The following is a 25,614-nucleotide window of genomic DNA, read 5'->3' on the forward strand; positions in this document are numbered from 1 at the left end:
GAATTTGGGAGAGGAGAGGATTGAATGATGGAAATACAGCACAGTCTTAGACCGGAATAATCTTACCTGTTTCTTAATTGCTTGTGTACTTCATTCTGTTTGTGTCAAAATAGGTGGACAGGTTTTCTGAAATTAGGTGGTATTAGTTTAAGGGCTTGCTTATATAGGACTGAATGACATTGGAGCTGATACCATATGAGAGGAGGAGCCACTGGACCTTTGAGCAGAATAGTATCAGATTGTAGTTGTGACAGGGTCATTCTGCCTTCTCTGTTGAGACTAGATCATAAGGGAGACCAATTAGGAGGTTACGTTTATCCTCCCAGCGGCTTGGACTGTACTCTAGAGGGGGAGGTGTTGAAAACCTGTTCATGTCTGGATGTATCTTTGGACGTAAGGTAAAGAGGTTTTTTGCTGATGGATTGATGGTGGGGGATTCAAGGACAGTTATCCAAGATAACCCTGAGTTTCGGCTTGTGGGGTTGCCATTTACTGTGTAGGCATGACTGAAGGGGTGGCGGATTTGGGCGGCAAAGTTGGGACATGCTGAATTTTAGATACATATGTCCAAGTGGGGATGTAAAGGGGGCAGTTGTAAGTAGAAGTCTGGAGTTTGGGAAACAGATCTGGGTTGGGAATGTACAATTTGCTGTATGGAAAAAGTTTAGAAAGATATCTTTTTTTTTTTTTTTTAAGGAATCTAGTTACAAGTTAAGAACTTTTATTTTATTAATTTATTTTTAATTTTTTATTTATTTGACAGAGATCACAAGTAGGCAGAGAGGCAGGCAGAGAGAGAGGGGGAAGCAGGCTCCCTGCCAAGCAGAGAGCCCAATGAGGGGCTCGATCCCAGGACCCTGGGATCATGACCTGAGCTGAAGGCAGAGGCTTTAACCCACTGAGCCACCCAGGCACCCCAAGTTAAGAACTTTTAAATTGGTGTGTCTTCATTTTACTCTGGTAGATAATAGAGATTCAACTAATTTGAAAGTCAATTTACTGCTCTATTATCCAATCAAGTTTGAATCAGTAGGAATTACCTTAGGTAATCCCAGAACGATTAGGGCAAATTTATTATAAGACTCTGTAGAGTTCTGCTGAAGTTTATCATTTCTGTTTTTATTTGATTGCTTCACCTGTCCTCCCCTCCTGACTCTTACCCATAGGAAGTCATTGTTATTCAGCACATGAATGTGTTGTGTGCTGTTTGCCCAGAGATTCCAAGCTTGAGAGGTTGGATTTTTAACCTGGTATTGCTATAGGGAACCTTGTATATTATCTCCTCTGAAAGGGAGTTTAATCTGAGAATCATAGGGGAATGAGACAGATAATCATATTTTTGTTGGACTTGTGTTCAGACATTATTGTTGGCAAAAGTTTTAACTCAGAATTCTGTTAGGTACTGTTGAAACCATTTCACAGTTCAACTTACTAGCATGCCATGATGGGAGTGAATGTGTTTCTTTATTAAGTTTTAGTTGAAGCTGTGAATATATATCAAAGATCAGAAGCCAGTCCTCCGTGTTACTCTGTGGGATCTAGAATTATAAGTAACATGCCAAGTAGTAATTTGATTCTGTGTGTAACATTTTTGTTGGAGGTAAGAATTTCTTCTTACCTTCCAGCAGAAACTCCCATCTAATAAGTCTGTCACTGTGTAGCTAGAATTACTGTGGTACCTGCTGGTAACCAGCAGCAAAGCAAGTCATTGTTTAGAAGCCACATTCTTTGTTTCCAAATACTTGATTACCTTTCACAAGAATTTGTATTCTTCCTTCATTCTGACAACATCTTCCTCTTTAAATATGTCAGCAGGTTTTTATTCCCCAAGGACATTGAGAAAGCATATACTTATGTAAATGTAGTAATGTTTGAAGTTAGGAAAGTTTCTGACTGAATTGTTAGACAATAGTTAGACTGTTTTAGGCAGGTTTAAAAAGTTGGGTGTAAGAGAAAGAGCTTTAGACCCAAAAAAGCTCTGCCTCTCTATATCCATGTAACCTTAGATGTGTCCCTTCACTTTTTGAGCCTTGGCTTCCACATCTGTGAGCATGGAAACAATAATACTTACCTTGCAGGGTTAACATAAGAACTAGTTGTGTGTGTGACGTGCCTAGAGTGTGCTATCGGGGACAACCGGAGTGCCTAATAAATGGTAGCGACTATAGCCTTTGTTGCCTTCACGATGATGCATTGTGATTGACAGCTTTTACTCTTCAGGAAACTAGTTTCAAATTCGTTTGGTTTAAAGGCATTAGTTTTAAAATATATATATATATATGTATATTCATTTTTTTTTAAATTTTTGTTTATTTATTTGACAGAAAGAGATCACAGGTAGGCAGAGAGAGAGAGGAGGAAGCAGGCTTCCTTCCGAGCAGAGAGCCTGATGCGGGGCTCCATCCCAGGACCCTGAGATCATGACCTGAGCTGAAGGCAGAGGCTTAACCGACTGAGCCACCTAGGCGCCCTTAAATATATTTTGATAAGATATTTTCTGTTTACTGACTGAGACACTTACAAAACTCAATGGTTAGGGGCCCATGGGTGGCTCAGTCAGTTAAGTGTCTGCCTTCGGCTCAGGTTGTGATCCTAGGGTCCTGGGATTGAGCCCCGCATCGGGCTCTCTCCTCGGCGGGGAGCCTGTTTCTCCCTCTCCCTCTGTTTACCCTGCTCGTGCTCGCTCTCTGTCTCTGTCAGATAAATAAATAAAATGTTAAGAAAAAGACTGAAGTGGCTAAAGGAGGACCTCATTCTTTCTGTCTCTTGAATGTTTTCAGTTCTCTAGATGCTTGCTCTTAAATTTAGTTATTTCATTTCTTGGCAACTTCATCATCTACTGAGTGGGAAGTCGTTTATCTGTTTTCTGAAGACTCGGGCATGTTAATAAACACACATAGGGTATATATAAGTGTTAGGTATTCAGTAAGATAGAGTAGAATAAATCTCAGCATAAACTGTCTCTTGATCTTGCTATAGAGGAGTCTGTTGAAATTTCCTTGTTCTTGGGGCGCCTGGGTGGCTCAGTGGGTTAAAGCCTCTGCCTTCGGCTCAGGTCATGATCCCAGGGTCCTGGGATTGAGCCCCATGTCGGGCTCTCTGCTCAGCAAGGAGCCTGCTTCCTCCTCTCTCTCTGTCTGCCTCTCTGCCTACTTGTGATCTCTGTCTGTCAAATAAATAAATAAAATCTTTAAAAAAAAATTTCCTTGTTCTTCATTTATCGTGATAAAGTACATAAAACAGGGTGCCTGGGTAGTTCGGTCAGTTGGGCATCTGCCTTCACCTGGGGTCATGATCCCATGGCCGTGGGATGGAGTCCTGTATCTGGCTCCTTGCTTAGCCTGGAGTCTGCTTCTCCCTCTGCTGCTCCCCCTGCTCGTGCACTCTCTCTGTCAAATAAATAAATAAAAGATTTCTTAAAAGATTTCTAAAAAAAAAATACATAAAACTTTTTGTTTAGTTTTTTTTTTTTTAATTTGGATTTTGATTTTGTTTTTAATGTCCTCTCACATTTACAGCGCATAGTTTGTTGTGTGGCAGACAGGTTTCGTGTTGCGAGGTCCTCCCTAACAAAATAAAATGTTCTTTAATTGACCAAAAAGTACTAGGCTTAACGAGGGAGAAACCTGGACAGGAAGCTGTTGGGATGCCTCTGTCTGTCAGGGGACCTTTGGATGACTTTGCTTTTGACACTGTGGACTTGTCCTCCAGCCCCCCTACTAAAGGACGTGAGGGCTGTGACTTGGAACTTCTATCCCAGAGCATGGGGTTTGGCACTTCCCTTTATAGATTTGCATGAAACAGAAGTAGTTGCAGTCACTTCCTGTGAACATCGGAGGTTACTCCTTGGGGCTCTTTACCGCCGGGAGCAGGCATGGCAGTGGCTCTCAGTGCCCGTCAGCCAAAGGGAGACAGATGCAGGTTGCACACTCCGGCCCTCCTGGCTCTCCCTCTCCACCCACTGCTGCCTAGTCAGTGTGGATGGATTCTGCTTTGACGGGGGTTGTGCTCTGCAGCTGTCACACACTTGCAGAGACTATCCAGCAACTCCGCCGGTTTCTTGGGATCGTGTCCACACCTTCTGCAGAATTGGGGGTTGTGCTTCAGAAGACATCCTGTGCCCATCTTCCCATTGCCTGGTTGAAACAGGTGCTACCTTGCTTCTCGGTCCCTCACACTAGGGAAGGGGGAGTAAAGTCAGCTGCTGGCTGCATTTCAGACAGCAGGGAACATGTGGGATCGCTTCGTTTCTTCAGAACACTGGTTGGCATTAGAAATAGAAACGTATTAAGGAAGCAAGTTATATGTATCATCCAAGTCTAAGAGAACAGTGAAGCTCTTTACTCCTCTTCTGCCGAGTTGATACCTCTCTGTCATTTCTGAGGGCTATAAACCACTTTCTCGGTTAAGAGCCTACTCGCCCGGCAAAGGGCAGAGTTTATCGCTAGTGTGCCATCCAGTTTGTTCAGAATGACTAATGGATGCTACTTCTATAGCACGTGAGTGGTTGGGGATTATTAGCATTTGAAACCAGCCTTGTGACCACTATGGTGTCCTAGGGAGTTAGTCAAAGGTGAGAAAAACATTCCCATTTTTAAAGCAGACCTAGTCATGGTTGGAAAGTACATGTTTGAAAGTTTTCTTGATCTTTAAATTTTTGTCTAGTAATAGCAAACACTCAAATGAAAAGGGAACTGGCAATTACCAGAGTGAGAAATTGGGAAAGTCAGATCAAGCAAGTGAGGGAACCATGATATTGAGACAATTTAGTGAGGGGTCAGAGAGGAAGATAGGTAGAGCTCTTCCTCATAGACTGAAATTTCATAGAGTAAAGGGACCAGGGGTCATGATGGGGACAAATAGCAAGATCAGCAACAATGAAAATGTGGGGTAGGTGGGGCATGAGTGGTTGTTGTAGAGATTTTCTGATTTCAAGATCTTGGAGGTAGAGCAGTGCCCACCAGTGATGGCAATTGTGACTTCACCTTAGGAGAGTGTAATGAGCATGACCTCAAGAGTATTTCAGTTGTAGGATATTACATTGCTAGAAAAAGCATTGAGGTACATTTTAAAGTTGGAAGAATAGAGGCGCCTGGGTGGCTCAGTGGGTTAAAGCCTCTGCCTTCGGCTCAGGGCATGATCCCAGGGTCCTGGGATTGAGCCCCGCATCGGGCTCTCTGCTTGGTGGGGGGACCTGCTTCCTCCTCTCTCTCTCTCTCTCTGCCTGCCTCTCTGTCTCCTTGTGATGTCTGTCTGTCAAATAAATGCATAAGAAATCTTAAAAAAAAAAAAAACAAAGTTGGAAGAATAATGACAAGGCATAATGAGCCATGTGATGAAATCATCTGTGTGTTTTTAGGACTATCTGAGAAGTCAATCCATAATACCAAAACGGGAAAAAAAGGCATCATAGGTAGATTCTGTGAAATTTTTAAAAAGGAGGTATTTTTTTAAAATACTGCAGTTCAGCAATGTTCTGGAAGTGACAGTTGGGAGCAAGAAGGATACAGATTCTTATTTATTTCCTTGTGGATTTGAAGAAGGCATGATACAGGATCTCTTGGAGAGGCCAGTTTAAGGTCTTTGTTATCTTAAGAAAAAACCCAGATTTAGCCAGTAGGTGAAGGACTTTGAGATGGTATTAAGAATTAAGGGAAATTTTACCTCAAATTAATGAGTACTTCTTGTTGTCTGGTGACAGAACAGGTAAGAGGACAGGCATTTATTAGGAAGCAAGATTGACATTGGCCGGGTCAGAATGAAAGATTGAGGTGGGAGGGCCAAACTTTTCAGAGAAGCAGGATAAAGGAACTTGGTTCTGGCTGTATCCGGCACACGCAGAGGCATCTGTGGTCTAGTTGTCTCCTAGGAACTTGGGATACTTAGAGGAGTAAGACTGGGTCCTTGTCCTTGAGGAGATCGTAATACAGGGAGCCAGACAGACCCTGGTAACTCAGGGATGCACCACCCTGTGTAAGTGCCGCAGGCAGGTGCGGGCCATGCAGGTGGCAAGGTAGGGAGACAGGGCCTGGAGCTTCTCTGTGGAAATCAAGAAATGCCTCACAGGATGTAGCCTTTTGAACTGAATTTCAGAGGCTGTGTCGGAGTTTACTAGGCAAGGAGGGGTGGAAAGAGTGTTCCAGGCAAAGACATGAAATGCTGGGTGTGTATAGGTGAGTCCAGAGCAGCAACCAGTGTAGGAAAGGTGGGGGTTTGGAAGACGTACACACGGACTGGGGGCTGTGTGTGCCAACGCCGAGGGGCAGTTCCATCCTACTTAGCTTAGATGGTCTTGATTTCTGCGTTGAATAAACATAATACTGGCACAGACTTGATTTCACTTGTTTTCCTGTAGAATCCCAATTTTAGCAAAGATAAAAGGGTCCCGTAATCGTATTCTCTTCTTGTTCATATTTTTAATTATAGAGTTGTAATTCTAGCTTAGAAATATTTGAGTGTTTCACTTCTTTTCACTCTGTTATCTCCTTACTGTTTTTGCAAATTACTTTAGTCTTGATGATGACCGTAGCCATTTTACTATTCCCTCAAGTGAATGTTTGCACAGAAGACTAAAAGCGTAAAGGTGTTCTTGTAGTATCATCCATAGTGATGAAAAGGTTGGAAGTATATTAGGTATCTAATACTCGGGGAATGGTTTGGTAAATTATAGGTTATCAAAATTTAAGGTAGAATTGAAATGCTTGAGTGACAGATTAGATGTGGGAGTTTACAGAAACAGAGAGAACCAACCTCAGACTTCAGGTTTCTAAGTGGAATCTTAACACTCTTGCCTCTCTGGTGGGTCCAGACACTAGGAACATCTGTGTGTGTGTGTGTGTGTGTGCGTGCTTTTAAGCAGTACCTATGGAATATATTAAAGAGTGTTAGACTGATTTTTAATATGTTACCCCTAATTACATTGTAAGTGATCAATAAGTTAATTGCTTATAAATTTTTGTGCAAAGATATTTATTGTAATTTGTCATCATAATTTGAGTTGTTTCTTTTAATGTTGAATTTGACAAATGATGATTTATTCTAGCAGCAAATTGCCCGACCCTCACAAGAAGAAAAAGTAGAGGAAAAAGAAGAAGATAAAGCAGAAAAAACAGAAAAAAAAGAAGAGGAAAAGAAAGATGAAGAAGAAAAAGATGAAAAGGAGGACTCCAAGTGAGTTAAATGATTAGATATTAGTTTTATTTTAAAATCATGGACCTAGTGACTATCTTGAAGGTAAAAATTTTAGATAAACAAATGAATTAGATGTGCGCTTTGATCATCTAATGTGCTTTGACGTAATTAAAGAACAGGATATTTTGGTAAACACAACTTCTGGCTTAATGGACTTATTTGCCAGACATGAGACATACTTTTCAGAAGGGATGAGCTATAGTAATGTACACTCATCACTGAGATATATTGAATATAATTTAATTTTTAACTTGGAAGGTACCTCAGGATCTTTTTTTTTTCCACCTTTGATACTTAACACTCATGTAAAAATCCTGATAAGTGGTTTTCTTTTCTATAATACCTTATATTACAGTTTCATGGGTTTTATTTATTATATAAAGTGGGGTTCCTGGTTTGTTTGTGGTTCTCTTGCTGTTTGCCTGGTTATAAAAGTAATTCTTGTTTACTATAGAAAATAAGGAAAAGACAGCAAAATACTTAACAAAATCAGCCTGGGATTCTGCCGCTCAGAGACAGCTCTTGCTGATGCCTTTGTGCATATATTGGGGTGCAGTGGCGTGGGGGGCTTAGTGGCTCAGTTGGGTGGATGTTTTACAAAAGATAGGCGCTTTTGAGGCATTATTTACCCAGAGTAAAATTCACCAATTTTAGATGTGTATTGAATGTATTTGGACAAATATATGCACTGCTCTGACTCTTGACACAGTTGTGACATAGTGTTTCCATCACTCCAGAAAGTTCCCACATGCTCCTTTGTCATAGCTTCCCCCCCACTTCCCTGCCATCCCTGTCTCCCTCTGGAGACTGCTCACCTGTTTTGCCTTTTCTAGAATTTCATATAAATGGATTTATGCGGTATGTAGTCTTCTGTGCGTGGTTTCTTTCACTTAGCGTAATGATGTTGACATCCATGCAAGTTGTTGCACGTATTGGTAGTTCGTTCTTTTTAATATTTATAGTGCTATTTCTGGAATCCCCTTGGAAATACTGAAGGTTTATTTGGTTTTGTGGCAACTATAGCCTGAATCACTTGGTATGGTTGTTAAAGAGTTGGATACCCTACCATTGCCATTCTAATCTTATACTTTAGGGAGAGAACTGTTGAAAACAATTTTTTTTTTTTTTAAGTTTTTAGGGAAAACATTTATATTCCCACATGGTCCTTGGATCTGCTCATATGGAACTGCCATATCTTGGTTTTCACTTTTTCCCTTAAATCTCTATTAACAAGCATTCATTTATTAATGATGTGAGCCAGCTCTTATGGAGGTTGCAAAAGGACATAAATGATATGTACTGTTCCCAGGTAGTTTATCGTCTAGCAGAGGAAAGCTAGGCAAGACGCAGGTACTATTCACGATAAAGAAGAAAGCCTGGAAGAAATGAGCAGAATCAGGACAGGATGTTGGTAGACTGAAAAGAGGTTCAGGGTTACTTCTGTCTGAATGGTTTAGAGGACTTTACGCAGGAGCTAGTGGTTAATGTGGAGAGAATAAAAGCAACAGCACGTAGAGATGTGCTGCCCTGAGAAATGGCAGATAGTGGTCTTACTAGACTGGGACAGAGGGTGGCTGAGGAAGAACAATGGAAGGTGGATTGGGGTTAGATTAAGTAAAACCTTAATGAAGCTAAAATAGTCCGTGCTATGCGTTGTTTGAGTGGATGGGATGGTTTCTTTCTCTTTCTTTCAAGATTGATTTATTTATTTTTTAGAGAGCCTGTGCAGGCATGCGTGAGTAGGGGGAGGGGCAGAGAGAGGGTGAGAATCTCAAGCAGACTGTGCTGAGCATGGAGCCTGATGTGTGGGGCTTGATGTCAGAACCCGGAGATCATGACCTGAGCTGAAGTAAAGAGTCAGAGGCTTAACCAACTGAGCCACCCATGCGCCCTTGGATGGAATGGTTTCTTGCCAGAGCTATTCTGGTAGAATACTGACCCACAAGCAGCAGAGAATGGATGCACTGGAGATGTAAGTCAGGGAGTGGAGTATCAAGGCACTGAATAAGAACAACGATAGTAGGGGCGCCTGGGTGGCTCAGTGGGTTAAGCCTCTGCCTTCGGCTCAGGTCATGATCTCAGGGTCCTGGGATCGAGCCCCGCATCAGATTCTTTGCTCAGCGGGGAGCCTGCTTCCCCCTCTCTCTGCCTGCCTCTCTGCCTACTTGTGATCTCTGTCTGTCAAATAAATAAATAAAATCTTAAAAAAAATAAAAAAAAAACAGTGGTAGTAGAAATCAAGATGGTGGAACTAGTGGGAGCACTGTTACTGAGATGAAATAACCAAACCCTAACATGAGATTGCATGTAGGATGCAAAGAAAACGAGAAGAAACTAAAGATGATTGCAGATCTGTAACCGTGAATGAATGTGATCACGGTGGTACCATTAACAATGAGTGATGAGAGCATGGCTGGGAGCAAGAGGCAGAGTGGTGACAAGCATGTTTTTGGGCATGTTGAGTTTGTATTGATGGGGAATTCAGGTATATTGATAGGGATTCCCAGCGGGTATTTGGGAAGACAAGTATGGATCTTAGGAGTTTTAGTAGACTTGAGGTGTGAGTCTAAAGATACAGATGGGGAGTCATCCCAGTGGAATGGGTGCGAATGGGAGTAACTTTGCAGAGTTTTAAGGCCAGCGTGAGCCTTGGGAAATGCAAATGTGAAAGGGGAGAGGAAGAAGGCAGCCCACAGAGGGAGAGCCAAAAGAGTAGTAGGGATATCAGGAGGCTTGAAGTCCTGAAAGTTAAGTTGGGAAGGATGTAAAAAGAATTTTTTCCTTAGGGTTGGTTGCAGCAGGAATATCAGTGCAACAAGAATTGAGAAAAGGTCATCTGAATTTGCAGTTAGTAAGTCACTGGTGACTCTTGACAAAATGTCTTTAAGATAAGTCCATAGTAGTAGCCAGATTGCTAAGGGAATAAAGAAGTAGAGAAGGAGGGTTGCAGGGTAACTTCAAGGGCAGTTCAGGACGAAGGGGGAAAATTCTGGAAGAATTTTTTTTTTATTGGGGTAAGCTCAGTAAGCTACAACAGATCTTTGAAGTACATAAAATTTGAAAAAAAATCAACACCTCCCATTAAGCGAGAGCTGTTGAGTCTCTGAGTATTGCCACCTATCCATTCATTTGCAGAAATGTATGTTAGGGACCTTGTTTTTAAATCTAACAACCCTGGGAGGTACGTACGTAGTATGGAGAATAATCTTCTGGTGTCATGTGCGGTACTACTGCTACTAATAGTGAGAACCCTTTATTTATTGATCAAGTTTCTCCTAAGTGGCTGAGGGAGGTTCAGCCCAAATACCAGTAGACACATATGATGCTTACTGTGTTCTAGGCACAGTTCTGAGCATTTTGTATAAAACTGAGCATTTTATATAAATGAACTCCTTTAATCATTTCAACAGCTCTATGAAACATATGGTTGTCATCCTCACTTACAGATGAGAAAAAGGCCTGTGGAGGGGAGGTCACTTGTCCAAGGTCACATGGCTGGTAAATCACACAGCTCTGGTACCAACCTGGGCAAACTGTTCTCCGTTATAATGCCTGGGCCACACTGGCCTGTTGGCACATAATTAGTGTTGGAGATGGTTGAGAATACTGAGGCTGGTTTAATGAAGCAGTACTGTAGACTGTTCCTGCAGAAAAGTTGTCTGTCTTAGCCTCTTCATTTCACAGAGGAGAAAACTTACCTTGGAGCCAAAGTAAAAACTCCAGGACTCCTGCTTTTTTGGTGTACCCCACTGCCTGGGGTTGTGGGTCTAGGGGCTGTTCCGCTGCCATCCATTACTTCCTCATAGGGTGTTGTCATACATAATAAGGTGACTTGAATGTGTTTAAAATTTGAGTCCATTAATGAATAAAACAGACCTTTGTGAAATATCTTAATTTGAGCCAGTCAGAACCCTTCAAAATTGGGGCATGAAAGCATCTTTCATAAATTTTGTTTTCAGTAACTGAGAGACTGGATAGTCTTATTTAATTTATATTACAAAAATTCCAAGCCACAACCTTCTTAGATGCATGTATCCTTCTAAATCACACAAGCTTTTCATCGGCTTCTGTTTCCAGAGAAAATACTAAGGAAAAGGACAAGACGGAAGGTACAGCAGAAGAAACTGAGGAGAGAGAGCAGGCCACTCCCCGGGGACGAAAGACTGCCAACAGTCAGGGCCGCAGAAAGGGCCGCATCACCAGGTCCATGACCAACGAAGCGGCGGCGGCCAGTGCTGCGGCTGCTGCGGCCACTGAGGAGCCCCCGCCGCCTCTGCCACCGCCACCAGAACCCGGTGAGTGTGCGAGATGGGAGTGAACAGGCCATGATTTTGTGCAGGATTCTCTTGCACTGCCAGGGTAGAGCAGGAAGGTCCTCGGATATGGATGACCTAGAAATAATCTGAAAGTCTGGCCTTTAAAAAAATTTTTTTTAAGGTTTTATTTTAATCACCTAGTGTTCATCATGACAAGTACACTCCTTAATCCCCATCACCTTTTTCACTCATATCCCCCCCCCCCCGGTGACCCCCATTCGTTCTCTATAGTTCAGAGTCTGTTTCTTGCTTTGTTTCTCTTTTTTCCCCCTTTGCTTATTTGCTTTGTTTGTGAAATTCCACATGCAAGTGAGATCATACGGTATTTGTCTTTGACTGTTCTTAGTATTATGATTTCTAGCTCTATCCATGTCATTGCAAAGGGCAAGATTTCCTTCTTCTTTAATGGCTGAATAATACTCCATGGTGTGTGTGTGTGTTATAGATATATATATATACTACGTCATCTTTATCCATTCATCACTTGATAGTTGGGCTGCTTCCACATCTTGGCTGTTGTGACTAATGCTCCTATAAACGTAGGGATGCGTGTATCACTTTGAATTAGTGTTTCTGTATTCTTTGGGTAAACACCCAGTAGCTGGATCATACATACAGAGTTGTATTTTTAATTTTGAGGAACCTCCACACTGTTTTCCACAATGGCCACACCAGTTTGCTTTCCTGCCGGCAGCGCAAGAGGGTTCCTTTTCCTCCACATCCTTGCCAACACCTGTTGTTTCTTGTATTGTTGATGTTAGCTGTTGTGACAGGTGTGAGGTGATGATGAATGATGCTGAGCATCTTTTCATGGGTCTTTTGGCCATCTGGATGTCCTTGGCAAAAGGTCTGTTCGTGTCTTCTGCCCTTTTGTTAATTGGATTATTTGTTCTGTGGGTGTTGAGTTTTATAAGTTCTTTATATAGTTTGGATACTAACCTTTTATCAGATATGTCATTTGGAAATATCCTCTCCCATTTGTAGGGAGGATTTAGTTTTGTTGTTTCCTTTGCTGTGCAGAAACTTTTTATTGTATTTTTTTATTTTTAAGTTTTATTTATTTTTTTCTAGAGAGGGAGGGGGAGGGAAAGAAAAAGAATCCCAAGCAGGCTCCACAGCCAGCACAGAACCTGACCCTGGGCTCTATTTCACAACCCTGAGATTATGAGTGACCCAAAATCAAGAGTCGGACACGTAACTGACTGAGCCACACAGGTGCCCTGGAAGCCTTTTATTTTGATGTAGTCCCAGTAGTTTATCTTTGCTTTTTGTTTCCCTTGCCTCAGGGGACCTAGCTAGAAGAATGTTGCTATGGCCAGCGTCAGAGAAATTATGGACTGTGCTCTTTTCTAGGATTTCTATGGTTTCAGGTCTCACATTTAGGTCTTTAATCCATTTTTGAATTTATTTTTGTGTATGATGTAAGAAAGTGGTCAAGTTTCATTCTTTTGTATGTTGCTGTCTGGTTTTCCCAGCACCATTTTTGGAAGAGACTTTCTCCTGTTGGGTATTCTTCCCTGCTTTGTTGAACGATGAGTTGATCATACAATTGTGGGTTTGTCTCTGGGTTTTCTGTTCTGGTCCATTGATTTATGTGTCTGTATTTGTGCCAGTACCATGTTTTGATTACTACAGCTTTGTAATACAACTTGAAGTCCGGAATTTTGATGCCTCCAGCTTTGCTTTTCTTTTTCAAGATTGCTTTGGCAATTTGGGGTCTTTTATGATTCCATATAAATTTTAGGATTATTTGTTCTAGTTCTATGAAAACTGCTGCTGGTATTTTGATAGGGATTGCATTGAATGGGTGGATTGCTTTGGGTGGTGTAGCCATTTTAACAACATTTGTTTTTCTAATCCATGAGCATGGAATGTGTCTCCATTTCTTTGTGTTGTCTTGAATTTCTTTTTTTACTTTTATAGTTTTCAGAGTACGGGTCTTTCACTTCTTTGGGTAGGTTTATTCCTAGGTATTTTATTATTTTTGGTATAATTATAAATGAGATTGTATTCTTATTTTCTCTTTCTGCTGCTTCGTTATTGGTGCATAGAAATGCAGCAGATTTCTTTACATTGATTTTGTATCCTGTATTTCTTACATTGATTTAGTTTATCAGTTCTAGCAGTCTTTTTAGGTTTTCTGTATGTATGTAGTATCATGTCATCTTCAAGTACTGAATGTTTTACCTCTTCATGGCCTTTACATTTTTTAAACTTTAATGTCACTGTCTTTCGAAAAAGATCTTCCCCAATCTTGCTATCTTATCTTAATACAGCTGTTTTTCTTTTTACTTAGTTGTAATTTTAGTGTGTATGCTATTTTTTCTGATATTTTAACTTGGTGTATATTGTAAACATTATGTAGTTTCTTTTTTTTTAAAGATTTTATTTATTTATTTAACAGACAGAGATCACAAGTAGGCAGAGAGGCAGACAGAGAGAGAAGGGGAGGCAGGCTCCCCGCCGAGCAGAGATCCCAATGCGGGGCTTGATCCCAGGACCCTGAGATCATGACCTGAGCCGAAGGTAGAGGCTTAACCCAGTGAGCCACTCAGGCGCCCCTATTATGTAGTTTATAAGTGATCTTCATTTTTGCTTTTTAATGACTGTGAAATGTTGGCATCCTGTTCCCTGAGACCCCATTTCTTGAATCATTCCCTGTTGCTGAATGATTAGGCTGTTCCCTGCCCCCTTGTCTTTAAACTAATATAGATAGTAGTGTAAGGAAAAAACATCCTGATTAACGTAACATTTTCTTTCTGTTAAATTATTTTTTATAGGAATGAATTCTTGGTTCCAAGCATTTTTCTCTCTTCTACTAAGTATCATTAGTTTATAAAGAGATCATGTTAATGATGTTTGCCATCTTTGGTTCAGTGGTACCAATTTTACTGTAACATGAAGCATAAAGAAACAAGGTTCTGGGGATGGCAAGGAGGATACAAGGAAAATAACTAGATAAACACATGGGGGTAGATCCTGATGGGCCTTGTTGGAATGATGTCCTGCTTTGCTTACAGAGTGGGAGCTCACAGAGGTTTTTAAACAGAGGAGTGCTGTGAATAGACTGGTATTGTAGACGGTGAACTGGTGGCAGTTGGAGGTCAGGTTAGAGAGAGTGGAGGCTGGAGGCGGAGGGACCAGCCAGAAGAGTGTCACTGTGCACGCAGTGGCCCAGGCAAGAAGAGGATGGGTTTGGGAGATTGGGACTGACACACATCATTGGCTGTGGGAGTAAATGGGAGGAAGGATTAAAAAATTGGTTTGAGAAGGCTGTTAATAATTCAGATGACTGGGCCGATGGTGGCACTATTAACTGAGAAGGGGAATACGGCAGGAGCTCATTTCATGCCTGATGGTCTCAATTTCCTTTCTAATGTAGAAGAGAAAGTGCAGTTTGTGATCCATCTGTGTTTCCAGTCCTCTGTGTCATAGGGCCCCCGGAAGTGAGGATGAGATGGGGGACTCAGAGAGCAGGAGAGAACTGTGCCTGGACAGGAACGGGGGCTGTTGTTTCTTCCATTGACACTTTAGGAGAGGAGGCTGGAGCTCAAGTATGTGGGGAGGCAGTGGGTGAGGTGGGACTTCACAGAAAATAAGCAAGTGATGGTCAAACATGTAGATGTGGTTGGAGCTTCAAAGAACATTGAGAAGCCTTACTTGGAAGCCTTGAATATTTCTCTTCAGTTGGTGGGGGAGAGCCTGCCACCATCCTGTGTCCATAGTTTCTTTCACCTAATGCTTCAGACAGGCTTTATGTCCGACAAGCAGGTCGGTGCCATCTAAGCTGTGAATGAACTTAAGTTTTCTCTGCCTGGGACGCCTAGGTGGCTCAGTCGGTTAAGCGGCTGCCTTGGCTCGGGTCATGATCCCAACGTCCTGGGATCGAGTCCCACATCAGACTCCTTGCTTTGCGTTTGTCTGCCTGTGCTCTCTCTCTCTCTCTCTGACTAATAAATAAATAAATCTTTTAAAAAAAGAAAAAAAGTTTTCTCTGCCTTACTGGGTTCTCTCTCTCTATTTCAGTTTCCACAGAGCCTGTAGAAACCTCTCGATGGACAGAAGAAGAAATGGAAGTTGCTAAAAAAGGTAAGTTAGAGTTCTTCAGGGTTTTGGTTGGGTTGGGATGGGCTCTTCAGGGTTATTAGTAATAAGTCAGATGGAGTGAATATTTTTTAATTGGAAAAAGAAGAAAGTTCTTCTGCAGTAGTCAACAGAATTTAGAGGTAGAATTGAGTTCTTTATGATGGGGTGGTGCCCTCTCAGGTAATCCTGCTGTGCCTTGCTTAAGAGGCCCACTTTTGAGGAATTTAAGATTCTCTGCACAGTTTTATTTTGAATGTCATTTTGTTAGAGAGCAAGTGGACTATTTTCACTCTTCCAGAATAGCTGTGATTCAGTGTTTTGGAGGGTATTTAAGTATAAAGAGTCTATATTTTCTATTATTTAAAAGTTGGATTTAATAGCATGGTTCCTGTCTCCTCAGTTTGTATTTCATAAGGCATTTGGTTATAAATTAGTAAGATTTGCACTGCAATTCAGAGGAGAAGGCATGAACTTTGGAGCCAGAAAAAGGTTTGAATTTTGTCTTTCCTACTCATGACTGTGTGGCCCTCACCTTATTCTGGAACATTACAAATCTTTTTCTGTTGTTGCTTGTTAACATAGAATAATTATAATTTGAAATTGAGGTAAAATTTCTAATAGGATAAATAGGTGGTTTATAAATAAACAGTAGTTTGTGCTTTAAATAAAATAATTTTGAGAAAGATTAGCCAATTCTTTTTGGAGTTAAGTATTTACCTTATAATTCTGAAGAGAAATTATTGTAAATAAGTTGACCTCTGACACATTTCCGATTTATTTTCTATTTAATAGATAATGAATGATACATTTAAGAGTTGTATAAACCAACGTTACCAAAAATATAGCAGTTTAATGTGTTCTTCGTTCAAAATATTTTTTTTAAAGATTTTATTTATTTATTTGACAGATAGATCACAGGTAGGCAGAGAGGCAGGCAGAGAGAGGAAGGGAAGCAGGCTCCCTGCTGAGCAGAGAGCCCGATGCAGGGCTCAATCCCAGGACCCTGGGATCATGACCTGAGCCGAAGGCAGAGGCCTTAACCCACTGAGCCACCCAGGCGCCCCTGTTCAAAATATTTTTATTTGATGATTATTTGCCGTGATTAGGAAATTTGTGACTTGTCATGATTACAGGTATAACTTTTTAAAAGAGTCACATTAAGAAAAAAGATTCACATTTATTCTCATCCAATTATCAGAATGTTATAATGGAGTAAGGCGATAGTAGCTACATCATAGAGTGATTTTTTTCAGGTAGATATACCTCCACAGGACTGTTTTTAGTCTCTGCTCTTCTCAGTTCTGTTCATGTATCAGAAGGATTTGGAAATGATCTTCCAGTTGTCATTAAGGAAGCTACCTTCATCAGCCGTGGAAAACTGTTTTCTATAAATTGTTAAATTTGTACTGTAAATTCATGCTTGGATACACCTGTATCTAAAGTATATCGCAGTCTGTATAGCTCTGTGTGTACATGCATTTATATACCCATATTCCTTGCAAATGGGTATGGCATGTATATATATTATTTGGTTAAAAAGTATCAGGTTGCATAGTTTCCTGTGATGAGTTGTCTTACCACAGGTTTGTTGATGTTGCTGTTTTTAAAACTGGTTAATTTTTTTGAGGGCATTTCTTGATTGTGAATGGATTGAAGACATGCTGATTATAAATGAGCGTATATATCTTTATTTTGTGTTATATCTTATTTTACAAGATTACCTTATTTTTCATTAATATACTGTTTACAAAGACTTAGAAGTGTCTAATCACTCAGTTTACAAGTGTTTGAGTTCTTACTGTGTGTCCGATGTTGTCCTAGCTCTCTGGGAGATACAGAACAAGGATAAAGTTGAGTCCTTCCGTTAATGAGCATGTTTTAAATTTGATTGGCGGGGCGCCTGGGTGGCTCAGTGGGTTGGGGCCTCTGCCTTCGGCTCAGGTCATGGTCTCAGGGTCCTGGGATCGAGCCCCGCATCGGGCTCTCTGCTCAGCAGGAAGCCTGCTTCCTCCTCTCTCTCTCTGTCTGCCTCTTTGTCTACTTGTGATTTCTGTCTGTCAAATAAATAAATAAAATCTTAAAAAAAAAAAAATTTGATTGGCAAAATAGAGCTGTCAGTGAATTTCATGCCAATACATATTTAAATAAGTATTAAAATATATGAATAAATAATTGAAAACACATTTTTAGTGTTAATGATTTTGATACTGTAAGTTGATTTTTATTCTTTCTCTTGTTTGCTTTATCAGGTGATTGTTCATTAATCTTTGGTCGTTTTTCAAATATAGGTCTTGTAGAACATGGTCGTAACTGGGCAGCAATTGCCAAAATGGTGGGAACTAAAAGTGAAGCGCAATGCAAAAACTTCTATTTTAACTATAAAAGGCGACACAATCTTGACAACCTTTTGCAACAGCATAAACAGAAAGTGAGTATATCAGAGGTAGTGAATCATTTATTTATTATTATTTTTTAACTGATTTAGTTTTTCACCGATACTTTGTTTCACTGTGTTTCTGAGCTTCAAATACTGCTTTTGAGGGAGAGTTCTTTATATCTTGTATTTTTATTTATTACATTTACCTGTGAAGGACGCACTAGTTTCTTGGCACAAGTTGCCTTTTTCTCTGATTACTGCCCAGGGAACAAAATTCATGTTACTAGTAATGGCAGTTCAGTACTTTTGAATTACCAAAGATAGGATTTGAAAAATACAAATATTTTGGATTTTGAATTGAAAACTTTAGTTGGAGTTCTGTTGACCTTGTTGAATGAATTGATAGGGCATATTAAAACCATTTTCTCAGAAAAAGACCCTGAGATAAATAATAAAACCAGAAAGTACAAATTTTTTTTTTAAAGATTTTACTTATTTATTTGACAGAGATAACAAGTAGGCAGAGAGGCAGGCAGAGAGAGACAGGAGGAAGCAGGCTCCCCGCTGAGTAGAGAACCCGATGCGGGGCTCGATCCCAGGACCCTGAGATCATGACCCAAGCCGAAGGCAGAGGCTTTAACCCACTGAGCCACCCAGGCGCCCCTCAGAAAGTATAAATTTATTGAAAATTCTTTAACGAGGAAGTTCCAGTGCTCTCAGAGTCTACAGAGCTCTTTGAGGATTCCATGAGGCCAAAACTGTTTTTGTAAAAATATTAAGATGTTACTTGACTTTTTTCCACTGTGTTAGATTTGCATGGATGGTGTCAAAGAAAATGAGAGAAAATGCTGGTGCCTTAGCATGAATCATGGCAGGGCACCGCTGTGCTAAATACTCAATGTATTCATCATCTCAGGCATTTACAGTTTAACAACAAATATGCCAGTTTCACTTGTCCTTGGCAAAGCGGTACAAATTAGCTTTATTAAATCTTGACCCTTGAGTACAAGTGTGCATAAAGCCCTTCGGTTTCCGTACCAGAATATGCTGGTTATGTCGAGGGAAAGTACTTTTGCAGTTGTTTGAGTTCCAAGCTGAATTCGCCTCCCTTTTTTATGGAGTTTCAGTTTTAATTGGAAAAATGACAGAAAAGCTATGGTTTTTCAGACTTGGATCCTTGGCAGACATTTTCTTGAAAATGAGTGAGACTGTCTTTCAAAGGAAGCAAGCAGAAGTATTGTTGCCCCTTTTAAACTTCAAGCTTTTAAGCAAAAATTAGAATTTTGGAAAATTTGTCTTCCTCACTGTAACACCCAAAGCCTTTTCTGATGAGATCAGTGGTAATAATAACTAATATGATATATATTTTTTTAAGATTTTATTTATTAATTTGACAGACAGATATCACAAGTAGGCAGAGAGGCAGGCAGTGGGTGGGGGAAAGCAGGCTCCCTGCTGAGCGGAGAGCCTGATGCGGGCTTGATCCCAGGACCCCGAGATCATGACCTGAGCTGAAGGCAGAGGCTTAACCCACTGAGCCACCCAGGCACCCCCTAATATGATATTTTGATAAACAGTGAAATTATATGCAGATTTGAAAAATCTGTGTAACTCCATAATTTCCAGATGACCAATTTGTGATTCACAGTGGATGTTATGTATGGATAGAAAATGTATAAAATACTTTTTCATACACCAAAGTTCAAGATAGATAAATGAATTTTAATAGAGTACAAAACATTTATTGATATGGTTTCAGATTTCATATTGCAGTTACCCTTTAAGAGAGGACTACTTGCTGAATTTTGGTACAATACCAAAGAATAATAACCATGGTCATTTGAAAAGATTGTTAAAATATGCTTCCCTTTTCAACTACATATCTCTGTGAGGCCAGACTTTTTTTTTTTTTTGGTAGTAGGCTCCACATCTAACATGGGTGGGGCTTGAACTCACAACCCTGAGATCAAGAGTCACATGCTTTACCGACTGAGCCAGCCAGGGGGGCCCCAGACTTTTTTTATTTTTACATGTATACTTCAACCAAAATAATACTGTGTAGATTAGATTATATGTAGAAGCACATTTGAAAATTGTGCTGTCTCTGTGAAGGCAAACATTAAAAGAAATTTCCAAAAACATTTAAAAAGCTACTTTTCACTAAATTATCAAACTTTTGTTTTGGAATATAGTTATTTTGTATTAATGTTTTTATGTTGACATGTAATAGGTTTATTGTTATTTTCAAATGAATTATATTTTAAATGTTTTTGCTTTAATTCAAATATGGTAAGTATCATTATATCTGTCTCATGAATAGAACCTGCTTAGGGTCTTGAATGCTTTTTAAGAGTGCTGTATCCTTAGACCAGAACATTTTGAGACTCACTGAAGAAGGATAGAATGGGTAATAAAAGGGTAGATATTTAAATTTGTTAGGGTTTGAACTTTTAGTAAATAAGAGTGTATGAAGTATGACATTAATTTAAAAAGTTATATACAAAGGACCTTTTAACATTAAAAATGAAGATGTAGGGGCGCCTGGGTGGCTCAGTTGTTAAGCGTCTGTCTTCTGCTCAGGTCATGATCCCAGGGTCCTGGGATCGAGTCCCACATCGAGCTCCCTGCTTGGCGGGAAGCCTGCTTCCCCCTCTCTCACTCCCCCTGTTTGTGTTCCCTCTCTTGCTGTGTCTCTGTCAAATAAATTAATAAAATCTTTAAAAAAAAAATGAAGAAGTAAAGGTTAAAAATGTGTTGTGGCAATTAAAAGGGAAGAAAATAAACATAACAAAAGGTCTGGTGACAAGAGAGACTTGACTTTATCAAATACTATTTAAAATGTTTGGGGAGAAAATCAAGTAAAGAATAAATCAGACATGTTTTTAAAAGATAAGTCAGGGTTCTCCGGAGAAACAAAACCAACGGTGTGTGTGTGTGGAGAGAGAGCGAGAGAGAGAATATGAAGATTTATTTTAAGAAATTGGCTCCTGTGATTGTGAGTGCTTAGATCTGATGGTGAAGGCTGGCAGGCTGGAGACTCAGGAAAGAGTTGCACCTGGAGTCCAGAGGTGATCTGCTGACAGCTTATCTTCTTGCGGGGGGGGGGGGGGTGGGGGGGGGAGGAGGGAGCCATCAGTCTTAGTTCTATTAAGGCCATCAGTTGATTGGGTGAAGTACCCCCCTCCCCACATTCTGGAGGGTCATCTGCTTGTTAATCTCATCTAAAAAACACCTGCACAGAAACACCCAGGATAATGTTTGGCCAAATGTCTGAGTGCTGTGGCCCAGTCAAAATGGCACATAAAATTACCCATCACAAATGTCTTTAAAACTTCTTGTTCTAATCATTTTAATTACAATGGAAATAATAGGGCCTGTAGGCTTCCAGTTTTTTTAGAGTGTTTTATCATTTTCTTTCTTTTCTTTTTTTAAATTTTATTTGACAGAGACACAGCGAGAGAGAGGGAACCGGAAGCAGGGGAAGTGGGGGAAGGAGAAGCAGGCTTCCCACTAAGCAGGGAGCCCCATGCCAGGCTCCATCCCAGGACCCTGGGATCATTACCTGAGCTGAAGGCAGAGGCTTAATGACTGATCCTCCCAGGTGCCCCTAGAGTGTTCTGTCATTTTCAAAAAGTTTTCAAGAAAACATGACAAAATGTCTAATATCTATTAAAATGCAGTGCAAGATACATAGGTGTTATATTTCCATAGGTTTGAATTATTACATTAAAAATTAGTACTAGGGCGCTTGGGTGCCTCAGAGGGTTAAGCCTCTGCCTTCAGCTCAGGTCATGATCCCCAGGGTCCTGGGATAGAGCCCCGCATCGGGCTCGCTGCTCAGCAGGGAGCCTGCTTCCCCTTCTCTCTCTCTCTGCCTGCCTCTCTGCCTCCTTGGGATCTCTGTCAAACAAATAAATAAAATCTTAAAAAAAAATAAAAATTAGTGAGTACTATCATATAGTGAAGGAAATATTTGGAGAAATAGAAGTTGATTACATATGAATAGAGGAGTGTCACATGGTGGTGGTGAAACACTGTCTCTTCTATATTCATCAGTGGAAATGCCAAACAGCATGGGTAGATACTGGCAAAGAAGGGGTATAGCTTTGACACTGGAAAAATCCTTATAAGAGTGATTATCTGATGCCTAAAAATATTGGAGTCTTTCGTAGTCTTTCTAAAGGTTTTTAAAGAGCATAGCCAGAGGATTCTCCCCTTGCATTCTTTTTTTTTTTTTTTTTAAGATTTTATTTATTCATTTGACAGAGATCTCAAGCAGGCAGAGAGAGGAAGGGAAGCAGGCTCCCTGCTGAGCAGAGAGCCCGATGCTGCGGGGCTCGATCCCAGGACCCTGGGACCATGACCTGAGCCCAAGGCAGGGGCCTTAACCCACTGAGCCACCCAGGCACCCCCTAGCATAGAATTTTAACAATCAGGATGGCAATGATATTTTCCTCTGTGAGTAGTGTCCCCGGGGCGGGGGTCCTGTAGCTAAAGTCTGGTGAGTATAGGCTCAGTAAGAGGCAGAGAACAGAGCAGTGTCAGGGCTGGGATCCCCAGGTCTGCAAAGACAGGAGACCTTAAGTTTCATAGTTAGCAACATGAGATAAAAATATAATAAATAGCTGATGTCTTACACTTAAATACGTACACATATGCTCTTACAGATCTGTGATCCCAGTAGAAGAATGAGCAGTTTTATATAAACACATTGATTGTGGAAGGAAAAATCCTGTTAATGAAAAAGGGAATTTGTCCTCATAATAGCAAAGGCAGTGACACCGATGATCCGTTGTTGCTTATGAGAGCACATAATTCTTCCTTTTTGAGAAGGATGGTTATTGCAGCATTATTTACAGCGCAAAACTTTAAAATTGCCTATTTAATACCTTAAAATAGGTGAATTTTAAATATCTGTTGGCACAGAGTGTTTTTATGGAATTATCAATAAATATAACATTTTTGAAGAATTTATAATGAGTGGGATAGGTAATTACATTGGGCAATCCTAGTTTTATTTACATGTACTATACATAAACATATATGCATACACGCAGATAAAAGACTGAAAAGAAGTGTATCAGTATAGTCAGAATCTCTGGCTGGTGCAATTATGAGCCATTATTGTTTTGTTTTTTCTTTCTTTCTTTTTTTTTTTTTTAAGATTTTATTTATTTATCTGACAGAGATCACAAGTAGGCAGAGAGGCAGGCAGAGAGAGCGGTGAAAGCAGACTCCCCACTGAGCAGAGAGCCCGATGCGGGGCTCGATCCCAGGACCCTGAGATCATGACCCGAGCTGAAGGCAGAGGCTTTAACCCACTGAGCCACACAGGCACCCCTGTTCTGTTTTTCTTAACAATTTTCTGTGTCCTCTACATTCTAACGAATATCTTATTTTTGGTAGAAAACAAATGCATGTTATTTTTATTAGAAAAATACATTATTTGAGAGGGAAAAATAGCAAGAGTTTTGTGAATTTTGGCTCTTGGTACATCTATGGTGGCGAGTAGTTTGAAAAAAGCTTCAAATATAACTTTCGGTCAGTTTGATGAGACCGATCCGTCCACACAGAAGGCCAGTTAGTGGTTCCGCAGAAGCAACCGAATATCCACCATAACAGTTGTCAGACAGGCAGCCTTCTTGTTCAGTGTGTGTGTATCCGTGTTCTGTGTTGTTTCAGATGTGAGTTTTCCTTTGTTTCCTTTCAGCTATTTAAATCATAAATAATCCAACGCTCTTTTGCTCCTTCAGACTTCACGAAAGCCCCGTGAAGAGCGAGACGTGTCCCAGTGCGAAAGTGTAGCTTCCACTGTTTCTGCTCAGGAGGACGAAGATATCGAAGCTTCTAATGAAGAAGAAAATCCAGAAGACAGCGAAGGTATCTTAAAATCTTAAATTTAGTTGCGACTTCTACTAGTTCAAATTACCTAATTATTAGCTTAGTCATTTAAGAATTGCTTCATTAAGGAAAGAGTATATTCAGTGTTTTCATAGAGACCTTATGCTTGAGCACAAGGTATTTATTCATTCAGTCAACAAATATGTATGTAGCACCTGTGATGGTCCTATTGCTACAACCAGAAGATCTTTAAAATGGCAGTTCCGGGGTGCCTGGGTGGCTCAGTCAGTTAGGCGGCTGGCTCTTGATTTTGGCTCAAGTGGTGGTCTCAGAGTCGTGAGATTGAGCCCCACAACGAGCTCTGAACTGAGCATGGAGCCTGCTTGAGATTCTCTCTCTCCCTCTGCCCCTCCCCCCCACTCACGCTCGCTCGCTCTCAAAAAAACCAAAAAATAAATAAATAAAAATAAAATTTAAAAAATAAAATAAAATGGCAGCCCGGCATCAGTACGCTGTCCGTGTGTCAATGTCACTGCCACCTGTATGTGTCCGGTTAGTATCATTGATTCCGTTTCTCTTTATTGCAATGAGTTTATTTCTGTTCTTAAAATGACTCACATATGTCATATTTATGTTTTTGTGTAAAAAGAATTAATGTTGCTAGACGCCCCGGTAGAAAAGAATGTCAACCCAAGAAACATAAGACAGAAATAAAATCCTTTTTGTTGCTTGAACAAGTTAATGACCACTTCCCGAAAAATTAAATATTTTCTTGAGTTTTTGCTAGTTAAAAGTTCCTAATTCATTTCAGTTTGCATTACTGTTAAAGTTTCTGTAGATTTCTTTTGTGAATTGAGTGCTTCGAAGGGGGAATTTTCAGTGATTTTAGTAGCTCTTTATATATAATATCTTACACATGTTCATACGTTGTATACACAAATATTTTCTCCATCTCATTCACTTTTTGTTTTATTTTAAATTACCAGAGCTTAAATTTTGTATGTAATTAGAGCTGCTTAAATACATTACTTTGAAGACACTCCTATTTTAAGCTGAGGAAGTTCTATACCTTCCAGGAGTTTCAGAAACAGTAGATTTCATTTTATTTTTTTCTGCAAGTTGTTGTTGGCTTTGAACTTAAATTTTGTTTTGATTGGGTTTTGGCTTTGAACATTAAGTAGCTTTTTTTCTGTGAGGTTTTGTGGAAAATGAGGCCCGTGTGGCAGGAATGAAGAGAATACTGGAGCAGCAGAGTTTTGGTAAGATTTGGCTTTTAAAAAGCTCCCTCTGGCGTCATTGTAGAGATTGGTCTGAGGTGGAAGATAGGGAGAGTTGCTTCTGGACTACAGGGGCAGTCGAGTAGTTGAACACAAGTGGCTGGACTCAGGGGATGTTTTTAGAGAGAAAATCTGTGATACTTGTCTGCATAGGATATGGGGATTAAAGAGAGGAGAAGTAAAAGATTATCCCTTAGAGGTTTCTGGTTTAACTAGTAAAAAACAGAAAAGTCCACGGACTTAGTCTAGTGTAGGAAATACTGAATTTGTGATTCCTTTGAAATACCTGAGTGAAGATGTCAACGATTAAAACTGTATTTTATATCAAGTGAAACCAAGGATGTGGGGAAAGGTCAGAGTTACAATGTTAACTTAAAAGTCCATGCAATGTTACTCTAGAATTTTCCTCTCTAGTACAGTACCCACTAGACATATGTGGCTATTGAGCTCTTGAAATGTCCAAATTGAGATGGGCTGAAAATGTAAAATGTAATCAGATTTTGGAGACGTAGTACCAAAAAAAGTA

General features: G+C 40.2%; 1 protein-coding gene across 18 annotated transcripts in view; it reads left to right on the forward strand.

The window, feature by feature from the left end:
* Window positions 1-25,614, forward strand: part of NCOR1 (nuclear receptor corepressor 1) — a 152,705-nt gene that overhangs the window by 75,215 nt on the left and 51,876 nt on the right. For 9 of the 18 annotated variants that reach the window (XM_032841349.1, XM_032841355.1, XM_032841365.1 and 6 more), the window contains 6 exons: window positions 7,043-7,170; window positions 11,269-11,486; window positions 15,534-15,596; window positions 17,882-18,021; window positions 23,724-23,850; window positions 25,008-25,070. In XM_032841349.1, coding sequence (XP_032697240.1) covers window positions 7,043-7,170; window positions 11,269-11,486; window positions 15,534-15,596; window positions 17,882-18,021; window positions 23,724-23,850; window positions 25,008-25,070 — 739 coding nt within the window. The remainder of the gene's footprint in view (window positions 1-7,042; window positions 7,171-11,268; window positions 11,487-15,533; window positions 15,597-17,881; window positions 18,022-23,723; window positions 23,851-25,007; window positions 25,071-25,614) is intronic. The other 9 variants (XM_032841359.1, XM_032841363.1, XM_032841366.1 and 6 more) reach the window with 3 other exon arrangements.

This window comes from Lontra canadensis, unplaced genomic scaffold, assembly GCF_010015895.1.
Source record: "Lontra canadensis isolate GAN:19392208 unplaced genomic scaffold, GSC_riverotter_1.0 scaffold122, whole genome shotgun sequence".
NCBI lineage: Eukaryota > Metazoa > Chordata > Mammalia > Carnivora > Mustelidae > Lontra > Lontra canadensis.